Genomic DNA, 15012 nt, shown 5'->3' on the forward strand with positions numbered 1-15012 from the left:
ATACAATCAGGTGGATTTACCAAAGGCATATAATTACTCTCAAATATGTAAGACATGTTTAACAGAAAATTTACTTCATATCTATATGACTCCTCTAGGGTTCTGCTTTCTTTGGATGATTAAAAAACATTCATCTTTGCGGTTGGCTGTAATGTATGCACATGAATACAGTATATAATAATCTCCGATTTCTTACAGTATCTAGTGTTAGTCTATAAGGATGACCTTAATCCTTGATTCTTTTTCCTATTGGTATTGAGTCACTGACGATTTGTCTGGGCATTTGGCCAAAAATTCAGAGAATCTTAAAGGATGAAAATGAACAAAAGTATTTCTTTATGCTGATGATAAGTCACTTTACATAATTGACCCAGGCTGATATTTTTCACATATGCACAATAAATGATATCCAAATGATCACTGGGTTAAATATTATTATTAATATTTTTCTTTTGGCTGATTATAATTAATCTGAGCAACATAATTTTATATATATTAAATTACATTATATATATATATATATATATATACTGTATATATACTTACTAATAAAAGGCAAAGCCCTCACTGACTGACTGACTCACTCACTGACTCACTGATCACTAATTCTCCAACTTCCCGTGTAGGTAGAAGGCTGAAATTTGGCAGGCTCATTCCTTACAGCTTACTTACAAAATTTGGGTTTCATTTCGAAATTCTACGTGTAATGGTCATAACTGGAACCTATTTTTTCGTCCATATACTATAATAGACGTCTGCTTGATGGCCATGGGAGGCGGAGTTATGCCTCCCGCGTAATTTAGTGCCTGCCCATATAAGGCCGTCCGTCAGCAGCAATCCAATAGAAACACTGCCGCTAAATATTCACGGGTGAAGGACTGTGCTTATGCAGACGACGATGAGATGGTTAGGGTGGTGTTTGGCACAAACTCAGTGAAACTGCGAGAGAAACTTTTAAGTGCCGGGTCTTAGCTAACATTAAATACAGCCGTGGACATCATGCGAGATGGCACCAGCACAGCTGGGAACCTGATGCATGTACACGGCGGCTCACGTGAACGGACGCAGTGCACAGACAAAAAGCAACAGTTCCAAAGAGTGCTGAACAAAAACCGAATTACACAATTGAGAAGGCAGCAAAATGAAAAAGGGGACAAGCGAAATAGTGTTTGTCTTAAGTAATGGAATTTAGACAAAAAAAAAAATCAAAAAAATGAAGCGTCTGACACATACAAGCATATTCATAAGTGCAACTACTGCGGAAACAAAGCACACAGTGGAAAAAGTCAATGTCCCGCTAAAGGAAGACAGTGTAAAAAAAAAAACCCGTGCATGCAATGTGTCACGTCTCAGACAAAGAGGAAGACGAGCTGTTTATTGATGCAGTAAGAAACAAATCGATGAATGAAACCTGTTATCTTTACAGCGATTGACAAACCGGAATGTAACTTGAACACAACACATCCTACAAATACGAACCTGATTGAAAAAAATAATGATAATCAAATCCTTGATGACAGCAACACTCATAACACTCACAAAACAATTACTGTATATTGACAATCATGTTACGTTATTTTTAAAATGTTCCCTTTTCTTTTCATAACTTTTTGACACACTACTTCTCGCTCTGGCCTTGGTATATATATATACTGTATGTATATATATACCCCGATCTACATACTCTCAAATAGACAAACCACACGCCGTGGTGCAATGGTAGAGGCTTAGCCTCTAGTGCCGGCGTCGAGGTTGATTCGAGAGGCGCACTGAGTATGTACGTGCGCTTCCCGATTCACTTTACCCTCGCATCCCCTTGGTTTGAGGCGTATGAAAAAATATGCGGTTAGCAGAAAGACAGATCACCAATTGAAGCTTTATGAATAATGGATACAAAGCGTTCCTAAGACTGATGGAGGCAAATTTCATTTCAAAAGACTGCCCGACGGAAGCCTTGATAAAAGCGTGGTTTTGTGCAAACTGTCCAAATACGAACCTGATTGAAAGAAATTATAATCAAATCCTTGATGACAGCAACGGTTACAAAACTATTACATTCACAATCATGTTACATTATTTTTAAAATGTTTCCTTTTCTTAGCACAAGCACAGCTGAGAAGCTTTGATGCATGTACTCCATAACGCGTTAAAAAAAAATAACGCATTTAATCACATTTTCAATTCCAATCAAAGGGGAACTTTTGTCAATGCATGATTTCCTGGTACATCAGAGCTACAAAAATGTTAGAGTCGGAATAAAGCGCGTTCCTACGACTGATCGGAGGAAAATTTCATTTCAAAGACTACCCGACGGAAGCCTTGATAAAAGCATGGTTTTCTGCACACTGAAAAGCAAGCAAAATTAGATGCATTACAGAAAGCGACTTTGTGGCTCTTACTGGGGATCATTGGACTTCCGTGACCGTTAGTAATTCTAATTACATCTAATTACAAAATGTTCAATGATCACACTGTTTTAGCCTAATGTACAAAATAATATTGGCTAAGGTTACTCAGAGTTTAAAGGTGAAGCTGGTCAAATTACCTTTTATGTTTCTGCCTTATTTTTTTAAGAAGAAAAACTGCACTTTATGCTGAAATTTTTGTTATTATTATTTAAAGACAATACCATTCTGAAAATGAACTTAAAGAACCACTTTATTTTTAAGTCTGCCCAATTTTAGCCAGGGATGATATTTTTGTTTCTGTTTTGAGTTGAAATGCAGTTTAAAAGCATTTTTTTTTTCAGAAATTAAAAGAGCTTGAGTTTACAATATTCATGTCCATGTCTATTATTTGATTCTGTCGCCCACTAAAACCCTTTTAAATTAAAAAAAAAAACATTTGCGATTTGGGACAAATTTTCATTTGTGATTACATACGATTAATCAAGATTAATTATTACACAGCCTCTAATTAATTAGATTAATTTTTTTAATCGAGTCCCACGCCTAATATATATGTAGATATATATATGTAAATTTGTAAATACATGTGTGTATATACAGTATATATGTATATGTATATATATGTATACAGTATATGTGTGTGTATGTATATATACAGTGTCACGCACGCGCGAGTAGGAGACCATGGACTGATTCGACCGCACCTGGGAATGTGTTCGCCGGCAGGGAATGGTGGGGTACTAACTTTCTCTCTCTGCTTCCTCATAGGAAAAAAGACCTCCCTCTCTCATAGCCGGGTTTTGACCGCAGTGCGTCACTTCCGCCCTTCCTCCGCCATCTTGCCCTGACGTCACCCTTCCCAGCCACCCTCACGGTCCGTCCCAGCATTTCTTCACTTCCGGCTCCTCCCCAATAAAATGGCCGCGACGCCATGCTTCGGCGTCGCGTTATGAATGTTTATTTTAAACTGTATAACGAGGCAAAACTTTATTATTTCTGTACAATATACGGGGCTGGCGAACCCCAAAACTTTGTGCTGTCTCCTGTTGCGTGTTTTACAGTGGCGTAGTCGGCAGGATCTAGGATCCCCAAGAATGACAGAGGGACAGGACCTCAACACCGTGCTGCAGGGTATGAATGCCCAGCTCCAGGCCCTGCAGCAAGCGCAAGCAGCAACCACCAGGGAGCTGGAGGCTACCAAGGCCAGGTTAGTAGAGGCCCAGAGAGCCCGGCCAGACCCAACTAAACTGACGCCTCCGCCGTTGGTGCCACTGACCGACGCCGACGACGTTGAGGCTTATTTGGGCGTGTTTGAACGGACGGCCACCCGGAACGAGTGTCAGCGGTCCGAGTGGGCGTCCATACTGGCGCCATTTCTGAAGGGACCCGCGCAGCGGGCCTACTATGACCTCCCCGAGGAAGAGGCCGCGAGCTATGACCTCCTGAAGTCTGAGATCCTGCCGCGCTACAGCATCACGCCGGGCCAGCAGGCATCAGAGTGGCGAAACTGGGCATTTGACCCTGAAAAGCCTGCACGCGCCCAGGCGTTCGAGTTCTGGGGCAAAATGGGGCGCTGGCTACGGCCAGAGGGACCCCCGGCTCGGAGAGTTGTTGAGCAGGTGGCCTTTGCAAGGCCTGGTTAACGCAATGCCCAGCGCCTTGCCCAGCAGGTCGGGCGCACGCTTACAGGACATGCGGGCCTCTTAGGCGTTCTGGGCGACAGCTCGCGGTCCTCCGAGCGGGGGCGGGAGGATCCTTCGTGGGAACCGACAGAGTAGGGCGGCCCACCCGAGCCCTCTCGGCCAGCGCTGCGAAGCGCCGAGACCGAGAGAAAACCGGTCCCGCCTACGCTGTTACAAGTGTGGCGAGACCGCCACTACTACCAACCTGTCCTTTCAACACCACGGCGGAGCCCATGGATTGCACCTGGACATCCCTGGAGAGGTACTGTACCCCGCCGCATCCCTTGGCGACTCCGAACACGGGGGTAGTGTTGTTAAATGGGCACTCAGTGGTGGCTTTGTTTGATTCCGGCAGCAACATTACCATTGTAGCTCGCCGTTTGGTCTTACCGCGACAATGGCGGAAAGAACATTTGTCAGTCACTTGTGTACATGGGGGGACCAGGTGCGTATCGTTCCGCGCAATGCTATATTTACCTGGAAGGGAAATAACCCAAATGACGGTCGCTGTGCTACCCGAACCCCCTATCCAGTAATTTTGGGACAAGACTGGTCAAAAGAATGGCGGTAAGACCCCACTGCTCCGGGGCCTTGTTGGATCTAGTGATGGAGGGCAGGCAACCCTCCAGCGGTCTCCACGCCGTGTATAAGGGCAGGCCCTAGTGGCTGGTGCCGGGGGCGTTCGCGCTACGGGCTCGGACCGGAGGACTCCGCCGGGGAAGGACTAGCCAAGGGACTCTTCCGGGGCCAGGTCACAAGACCCTCTCGGCAGCCTGGACCACCAATACGGTCCACGCCAGCCTCATTTAAGAGAACAGTGGAGCGATGACTCCCTGCGCTTTGCCGGAATGCTGTCGTTTTGCCGAATAGCTCATTAGCCGACGGTACCACGCCACGGGAGCCCTTTTTCGTCCTTGAAAACGATCTGTTGTACGGGTGGCAACCCATGGGGCGAGTCGCGAAGCTGCTGCTAATCCCACGTACCTTCCGGTGGGAGGTATGCGAGTTAGCACACCCTCACCTCCTTGGCGCCCACCTCGGGGCCGAAAAAACGCTGGAGAGAATCAAGCTCCGCTTTTATTGGCCGGGAATTAATGAGGAGGTCGGCGTTTCTGCCAGTCCTGTCCGGAGTGTCAGATACACCAGATTCCTAGGAGGGACCGTGCTCCTTTAGTTCCCATACCCCTGATTGATGTCCCTTTTGAAAGAATAGGGGTCGACCTAGTGGGGCCCCTGGAGCCCTAATCCCGTGGCTATAAATACATACTTGTCATGGTGGATTATGCCACTCGGTACCCAGAGCGGTTCCCCTGCGCTCCGCTAATACTAAGAGCATCGCGACGGGAGTTGGTTAACTTATTTTCCAGGGTCGGTATTCCCAAAGAAGTCCTCACGGACCAGGGTACGCCCTTTACTTCGGATACGTTCAGGGAAGTAGCCAAATTACTGAAAATAAAGCACCTGAAAGCGTCTGTCTATCACCCGCAGACTGACGGGCTGGTCGAGCGATTTAACCAGACGCTTAAGCAGATGCTCCGCAAGGTAGTCAGCGCGGACGGTAGGAACTGGGATCAGCTCCTCCCACTTGTGCTTTTTGCTTACCGGGAGGTACCTCAGGCCTCTACGGGCTTCTCCCCCTTTGAATTATTGTATGGGCGACAACCCCGAGGAATTCTCGACATACTAAAAGAGGGCTGGGAGGCTGAGGCCCTTCCCTCCTCCAACATATTAGAGTCGTAAGCGCAACTGCGCGATCGACTCACTAAAATTGGACCCCTTCTAAAGGAACACGTGACTCGTGCGCAGGCAGCGCAGGCCCGGTGCTACAACCGCAACTCCGTCCTCAGGGAGTTCCGCCCTGGGGACCGAGTTATGGTGCTCGTTCCCACCTCCCACTCCAAGTTGCAGCTCACTGGCAAGGGCCTTACGAGGTTAAGGAAAGAAAGGGCTCGTCGACTATTTGGTAAAACAACCCAATCGTCGACCGAGCGAGAGGATCTATCACATTAATTTGTTAAAACCTTGGAAAGACCGGGAGGAGCTTCCTGCCTCCCATAGGTCACTCTCCCTTTTCACGAGCACAACCTCTCTTAACCTCGGCGAAGAGCTAAACCCCAAGCAGCGGCAGGAACTGACTCAAACCCTCCGTGCCATTCCCGAAGTGGTGAGCGAGTCACCCGGCCGGACCTCGCTGATTGCCCATGACATCGTCACGGACCCCGGGGTGATCATCCGGGAGAGGCCCTATAGACTCCCGGAGGCAAAACGCGCAGAGGTGGAACTGGAGGTACAACGAATGTTGGACATGGACATAATTGAAGAAAGCCATAGTCCCTGGTCCAGCCCTATCGTCCTCATCTCCAAGCGAGCGGCTCCTGGAGGTTCTGTAGCGACTTCGGCGTCTGAATCAGGTCTCCAAGTTCGATGCCTACCCGATGCCCGTATTGGCGACCTCCTTGGCGCCTGGAGTGCGGCACGTTACTTGACTACTCTTGATATGACAAAAGGGTATTGGCAAATTCCCTTAACGGCATCCGCTAAAGAGAAAACAGCCTTTAGCACCCCTAGCGGGCACTGGCAGTACAAGGTTCTCCCATTTGGGCTACACGGGGCCCCAGCGACTTTCCAGCGTCTGGTAGACAGAGTGCTAAAGCCCCACCAGTCCTATAGTGCCGCCTACCTGGATGACGTGGTCATCTATTCCGGCACCTGGGAGGAGCATCTACTGCAGGTCGCAGCGGTCCTCCGAACACTAGCTAAAGCCGGCCTCCGTATCAACCCCCGGAAGTGTTATTTTGGCTTAAAGGAGGCCAAGTATTTAGGCTACCTAGTAGGACGGGGACAGGTGCGACCGCAGTGCTCAAAAGTTAAAGAAAGCCTAGAATGGCCCGTCCGAGTACCAAGAGGCAGGTGCAGGCTTTCTTGGGGCTAGCGGGTACTACCGCCGGTTTGTTCCCGCTTCTCTGAGAGGCAGCACCCTTGACTAATCTGACAAAAAGGCTCCCCTATATGTGGTGTGGACCGACAAAGGCGGAACGAGCATTCTCTGACCTAAAGAAGGCCCTGGCGTCGGCACCTGTATTACGATCGCCCGATTTTGGGCTCCCGTTTATTCTCCAGACCGGCGCGGATACAGGCCTGGGCGCGTGTTAAGCCAAAGCGTCGACGGTGTCGAGCACCCGTGATGTACTTAAGCGGAAACTGATGGACCGCGAGACTCGATGCAGCGGCAGTGGAGAGGAGGCCTTGGCCATTAAGTGGGCGGTGACCCATCTCCGCTACTACCTGTTGGGCCGCGAGTTCGCTCTGGTGACCGATCACGCTGCACTTCAGTGGATGTCCCTACATAAAGAGACGAACCCGCGGGTCACCAGGTGGTTTCTGGACTTGCAACAATATAAGTTCACTGTCGCTTATCGCCGGGGCACCCTTCAGGCCAATGCCGATGCCCTCTCTTGTGTTCACGACCTCTCGGTTAGGTCCGCCCGACCTGACGGTCTTGGGCTAAGGGGGGGATCGTGTCATGCACGCGCGAGTAGGAGACCGCGGACTGATTCGACCGCACCTGGGAATGTGTTCGCCGGCAGGGAATGGTGGGGTACTAACTTTCTCTCTCTGCTTCCTCATAGGAAAAAAGACCTCCCTCCCTCATAGCCGGGTTTTGACCGCAGTGCGGCACTTCCGCCCTTCCTCCGCCATCTTGCCCTGACGTCACCCTTCCCAGCCACCCTCACGGTCCGTCCCAGCATTCCTCCACTTCCGGCTCCTCCCCAATAAAATGGCAGCGCGCCATGCTTGCGTCGCGTTATGAATGTTTATTTTGAACTGTATAACGAGGCAAAACTTTATTATTTCTGTACAATATACGGGGCTGGCGAACCCCAAAACTTTGTGCTGTCTCCTGTTGCGTGTTTTACAACAGGTATATCTGTATATATGTTGTCAGGGATGCCAGGGGCCATGACCCGGCCGGGACGACGGGAAGGACCGATGTGGGTCTGCACCCACCCTGGATCACGTGGGGGTTGCCTTCCGGGTTGCTTTGGGGGCCACGGGTACCGGGCATGGAAGCCCTACCCTGTAGGGGCCCGTGGTCACCGCCAGGAGGCGCCCCAATGCCTTGGGGACCTGTTACCCCAGCACTTCCGCCACACCAGGAAGTGCTGGGGAAGATTATGGCCCGGAGAGCAGCCAGGAGGACAGCGGCACTTCCGCCACGCTGGGCGTGGCCAGAGGAGAATGCCGGGAACACCTGGTGCTCATCCGGGTACCATATAAAAGGGGCCGTCTCCATTCATTCGAGGCTAGAGTCGGGTGGAAGGAGGAAGAGGCAAGAGGAGCTGTGGAGGCGGCCCGAAGACAGGCATTTGTGGCCAGGACTGTGATTGTTTTAGGGTATTGTGCACGTGACTGAGGTCTGAGTGACCATTGGCTGGGGTTTTAGTGACCTTTATTGTAAATAATTAGTGTAAATAAACGTGTGGTGTTTTAAACAACATGTCCGCCTGTCTGTGTCCGGGCCAGGTTCACAATGTACAGTATATATTTGTATATGTGTATATGTATATAGTTTACTTACAAAAGTTAAGTAGGTTTCATTTCGACATTCTACGCGTAACGGTCATAACGGTCGACAACGTCCGCCATGTTGAACTTTCTTATTTAGGGCCTCATCTTCACGAAATTTGGTAGGCGGCTTCCCTGCGCTAAATGAAACTGATGTACCTACTTATTTCGGTGGTATGACGCCACTGTCGGCCACCATATTGAACTTTCCAACGTCAGACTCACTGACTCACTCATCACTAATTCTCCAACTTCCTGTGTAGGTAGAAGGCTGAAATTTGGCAGGCTCATTCCTTACAGCTTACTTACAAGAGTTAAGCAGGTTTCATTTCGAAATTCTACGTGTAACGGTCATAACGGTCGACAATGTCCGCCATGTTGAACTTTCTTATTTATGGCCCCATCTTCACGAAATTTGGTAGGCGGCTTCCCTGCGCTAGCCGAAACCTACTTACATACATATATACGTCCATAGCCTGCAGCTCGGTTGCCATGTGAGGCAGCGTTGGGTCCCCCATCCCCAGCAATCCAAGCTGTGAGAAAACAGTAAAAAGGAGGTGTGACAGACGTTGTGGTACATTTTCTGATGCAGCTAGACGGAAACAACTTTGTGACGCTGCCAAATACTCGCAGAAAAATCCACAAGTTAATAGACACGCTGTAAGCTAAATACTCACAGGCAAATCCACAAGTTCATAGAGACGCTGTCGCTAAATACTCGCAGACAATTCCACATGTTCATAGATACGCTGGTAAGGTAATGGCGGGAATGCCTGTTAAATATCTTAGATTCACGTGTAGCGATTTGGGTAGTGAACACTTCGATGAATGAAACCTGTTATCTTTACAACGGTTGACAAACACGGAATGTAACTTGAACACAACACGTCCTCCAAATACGAACCTTATTGAAAGAAATAATGATAATCAAATCCTTGATGACAGCAACACTCATAACAGTGACAAAACAATTACATTGACAATCATCCATCCATCCATTTTCCAACCCGCTGAATCCGAATACATTGTCACGGGGGTCTGCTGGAGCCAATCCCAGCCAACACGGCAGGAACCAATCCTGGGCAGGGTGCCAACCAACCGCAGGACACACACAAACACATCCACACACCAAGCACACACTAGGGCCAATTTAGAATTGCCAATCCACCTAACCTGCATGTCTTTGGACTGTGTTAGGAAACCGGAGCGCCTGGAGGAAACCCACGCAGACACGGGGAGAACATGCAAACTCCACGCAGGGAGGACCTGGGAAGCGAACCCAGGTCTCCTCTCTGCCAGGCAGCAGCGCTACCACTGTGCCACCGTCTTGCCCATTGACAATCATGTTACGTTATTTTTAAAATGTTTTGTTTTCTTTTTCATAACTTCTTTAACACACTACTGCTCCGCTGCAAAGCGCGGGTATTTTGCTAGTGTATATATTATATGAGTCTGAGAATGCAGCTCAGGATGTTGTATATTCATTGTCATCGCCACACAAGCATTCATTAGTATATTATTGTTATTAGCAAATATGACAAACTAGCTTGAACATTGAGAACAGATATTGCATTTTAATATCATGCAACTAATCATTATTGACACTTCCAGATATTCAGCTTTCATAGTAAATTAATTATTAAAAGACAGTGTAGATCTGCCCTATTTATATTCTATCTAACTGACTCAGCATATTGCTGAGGCAATATCTTTCCTTGCTTTTGTTATTCAGTTCTACTTTGTGATTTCCCCTATTTTTATATGTTTTGTTTTTTACCTTTTCACCCTTCTTGCTTGGCTTTGTCTAGTTTTGAACTTTGGTTTTGTTCTCTGTTGTCATCTTTTCATTTTTAAACTCTGGCTGTTGATTTTTGAACTTCATGTTGTTCTACTTGGTTTATATTTTGCTTCTTGAATTCTTTTTTTTTATTTTGTTACTTTTTGTATTGTTTGATTTGTTTTTGTACTTTACTTAACCTAGTAAACTAAATTAAATGATGTAGTACAGGGAAATTGGCAGATACCATGTGCCATTTAGTGACAGTGTAGGCTTCAGGCAATCTTTGTAGAAATCAGGCCTTTCTTGAGTATTTGGGGCCAATATTCATAGCAAGAAGGAGGCTTAGTACTTCCATGTTATACATGAACAGCATTAGGCAACCTAAATTACAGTTTATCAGATAACAAAAGTTGGATAACTTAGAAAAAGGTTAGATATTAAGTTAACGCACTAGAAAGAAGTAGACAATTACATTTTACTTCCTTGTAAAATGCATAGGAGGCGCTCCTACCTAGAAAGTAATGAATTAAATGATCTGCAGGATTCTATTGCCACAGCTGGAACAAAGATCAAAAGTGAGCACCTAAACTTTAAAAATAATTATACCACTGCCATTGTTCTGGCAGAAGTTTTCCCTACAAACCTGCAGCGGACACAGAAAAGAGGCTAACAAAGGAGCGCACAGTAAATATAACACATGCATCCTACCATAAATAAAGTGATTTTACTTAATCCTAGTGCAACAGAGTCCATACCACACTGGGTATCTTATAGGGTTGATATCATAAAATTGCTTTTCTTGTGTGATTTTAAATCAGAACTCCAAGTAGCCAGTACATAGGCAGCCAAGGACCAACCTTTTCATATGTAATTGTTACTGTATACTGAATAACTCTATCAGAGAAACTGCTAGCTCCTACAAAGGTTTGAATGCATTTTAAGAAAAGAACTTTCAAGCTAACCATAATGGTTTCGTTCTTCCTTTCTTGCAGCTGCTTTGGATATAATCACTGCACCAGGCCATTTTAGAGTTGAAAATATTTAACAACAATTATCTACTATAACTGATTCAAAACATTTATTGTATTTGGTTAGTTCTAAAAAGGAATTTTCCATTTCTCTTTAAAGGGCTCACCTTCAGTAGCAAGGTTATATTAACCTGTAGGTTTCCTTTGTCTTCATGGATAATTCTCCAAAAATCAGGACCTTTGGTAGGAGCTGTAATAAATTTAGTAAAATAATATCAGCAGCTTATCTGAGGCAACAAGCAAAGTGTATTATTATTATTAAACTACCAACCTTTTAAAAACTATTTAGAATACAATATCAAGATTTGCATGATGTGCAAAACTGTAATTATTAAGATTACACTGCTGCCGAGGAAAACAAAAATCATACCTAATTCATACTATAACTCAAAGAACAAAGTTTAGCCTCCTATTAAAGTAAAACTTTTAACTTGTGTGATGCCAATATTGTGTCATATACCTTCTTCAACTTAATTGTTACTGTCAACAAAAACCACTGCTTTATTTACGGTGAAAGAGAGGCCACAGATTTTAAATTACGTATAAACAAAAAGCTGTCTTTACTGTCTTTACTGGTTCTTCTTTCTTTGGATGACTAAGCTAAAATAATACTTTTATTTATAATAAAAACATTTTCAGCAATAATGGAATACAGGAGTTTTTCTTTTAATTATTCATTAATAAACTGGCAATGAATGTGTGACCTTTTTACTTTCCCATCTTTCAATTTTGATTCTCATTAAAAGACATTTAAAATAACAATCTGCAGTCCTTTACCTTAAATTTATTTGACATGTGTGCTTCAAAAGCTAAATTGTAAGATTTAAATCTTGAAATCATAATCAAAAATATCAACACTCTGCTACTTGCTGTGTTAGATTTAGATTTTATTGGATAATGCTAGAAAGCATGTTTAAACACCTTTGGAAGATGAAATGTTCATACCTTGGCTAAGAAATTTTGTTATGCAGGAAATCTGGAAGATTTTTTAATATCTTTTTATTTTATCAGTTTTGATGTGAAGAACAGACAGTTGGTCCAGTGTTACTGTACATGGCTAAGGTGGAATCTGCATTGCTCTCCCTGAATGTACTATTCAACATCTGAACAGTCTCTTTTCTGTTACACCAGCATAGACATAGGAGACTTGAACACAACCTCTTGTCTGTCATGTGACTTACTTCATGTATCAAATTTTCATATTAAAAATGTAACTACATTTAGATGTTATTTTATGCAGTTCTTTTTTAATGTTAATTTCTATTGTCCAGTTTTTGATATTGATATCATGCACTTATTTTATGTAATTAATTCATGATTTTAGTTTTGACATAATTCACACTTACAAGAACTAGAACAAAAGCAGCAGGTGAGGAAGAAACAATAGATTGGAAGACACTGCACAACAAAAATAAGAGATATGATGGCTTTGTGGCTTTTTGTACCCTTCAACCCTGACACAAATGATGAGACCAATGCTCAGGTCTAAAAAAGAATATTTTACTTCCTTATCAGTATCAGTGTACAGGCAATGAACAAAAATCCTGGAGACCTCCACCTTCATCCCTGCTAAGCTTTTGCTCCAATTACTCTCTTTCCTATGACGTCAGCTGGCTGGGGAGCAGAAGATTACTTTTAAAGTCTAACTCCAGAGAACCTCTAGGTTACTTGATGCATAGCCTGGAATCCATGCCAGACAAGCCTCTTTGATATAGTAAGGCTGCCTCCCTAGAGCTCCTCCTAGCTGTCCTGGAGGGCCTCTACAGGACAGCATGCCCAAACTATAATTACCAGGCAGAAAAGCCCTGTCATTTTGTAGCCTAAAGGAATATACTGAAATAATCGGTTATCCTTTACTGTACTTCTGTTATTTTGTCTTCCAGTCTGGAAAAGGTAGCAGTAAAAGACCCTGAAGGGTGTCATGGACAGCACACTTGGGCATCCCTCTCAGGATGGGGTCCAGGACCAATACCTGGCTGGGAGGCCAGAAGAAAGTGAAGACAGGAGACTTTCTGTCTTTGCCACGAGATTGGCAACATCATGGAACGATAGGGAAGGACTATATACCATAAATGGCAGCATCCCTGAGCTTTGGTGCCCAAACGGACACCTGCAAGGCATGCTGGGAATTATAGTGCCATGGAGCAGCATTGTTGGGTTCCCTTGATGCCACCAGGGGGTGCTGTGGGGATTTATGCTCCCTATGATCTGGGAGTTTTGCTTGACCCAGAAATGCTTCCAACAAGATAAGCCCTAGCACTGGAAGTACTTCCGGGTCTTGGATAAAAATAGCCATGTGAGTCAGAGTTGGGTGAAAGAAGGACAAAGTTGGCCTGGGAGGTGTGGAGGAGAAGAAAGAAGAATAGTTTTGTTGTGTATGCCACTGTTAAAATAGGCTTTGTTAAGGTCAGTCAGTCAGTCATTATCCAACCCGCTATATCCTAACACAGGGTCACGGGGGTCCGCTGGAGCCAATCTCAGCCAGCACAGGGCGCAAGGCAGGAACAAATCCCTGGGCAGGGCACACATACACACACCAAGCACACACTAGGAACAATTTAGGATCGCCAATGCACCTAACCTGCATGTCTTTGGACTGTGGGAGGAAACCGTAGCACCCGGAGGAAACCCACGCAAACACGGGGAGAACATTTAAACTCCATACAGCGAGGACCTGGGAAGCGAACCCAGGTCTCCTAAATGCGAGGCAGCAGCGCTACCACTATGCCACCATGCCGTTGTTAAGGTAATTTATTATAATAAACCAATGATTTGAACTCAAGACTTTTGTCTGTGCAGTGTTTATGGGACCTATTGGTCACAAGGGTTATTACACATTCCCTGACCTCTTCTGCAGAGGATATAAGAGAAGTGAGGAAAAGTAACCCTTAAATGTATTTTGATAATTCTCTGGAGGTCTGTAAAAATTGAAATCTCCTTTAACATTCTTATTAAAACGCAAATCTAATTTACCCTGGACCAAATATTGTTGCTTACCCATAACATCATGAACTTCAGTGTTTACTGCACTGCTCCATGCACTCCAATATCCAGGACCTTGGTACCTCCTACAGCGGAGCTGAACTACATAAACAACACAAGGATCTGTCACTTGTATCAGGACTGAAGTATTAATTGTAGAATTGTGAGTCTAAAAGAGAGACACAGAGATAACAGTGTCAGATGCCATTCACTACATCAAGTCTAGTGCCCTTATAGATGTTATAAGTCTGAGCAATATGTCCACATGTTCTGTACAAAATGTGATTAATCAAGATGTCTGAAACATGATTTAAAGGTAGACTGCAAAGCACATGGAAATAAGAACAAGAACTCAAGATCCTTAATCAAATCTTGGCTTCAATTTATGCTCTCAATCTCTGTGCATTTTTCCCCAGTTACAAAAGTTTTACTCCAAATTCCAAATACTCCAGATTTCAAAGTCATTGCAGAAACCTACTCAAACCCTGTCATTTATTGTTCACACTGACTTAGTAAATTCAATTTAAGAACAAAAGAAGAAGTTGAAACTTTGATTTCTGCAATGA

The 15012-nt window shown here is 44.9% G+C and overlaps 1 protein-coding gene across 5 annotated transcripts in view; it reads right to left on the reverse strand.

The window, feature by feature from the left end:
* The window catches only part of lepr (leptin receptor), a 275136-nt gene that overhangs the window by 65232 nt on the left and 194892 nt on the right, over nucleotides 1-15012 (reverse strand). For all 5 annotated transcript variants that reach the window (XM_039735320.1, XM_039735323.1, XM_039735322.1 and 2 more), the window contains 2 exons: nucleotides 14462-14615; nucleotides 11572-11654 (listed from right to left, as the gene is read on the reverse strand). In XM_039735320.1, coding sequence (XP_039591254.1) covers nucleotides 11572-11654; nucleotides 14462-14615 — 237 coding nt within the window. The remainder of the gene's footprint in view (nucleotides 1-11571; nucleotides 11655-14461; nucleotides 14616-15012) is intronic.

This window comes from Polypterus senegalus, chromosome 14, assembly GCF_016835505.1.
Source record: "Polypterus senegalus isolate Bchr_013 chromosome 14, ASM1683550v1, whole genome shotgun sequence".
Taxonomy (NCBI): domain Eukaryota; kingdom Metazoa; phylum Chordata; class Cladistia; order Polypteriformes; family Polypteridae; genus Polypterus; species Polypterus senegalus.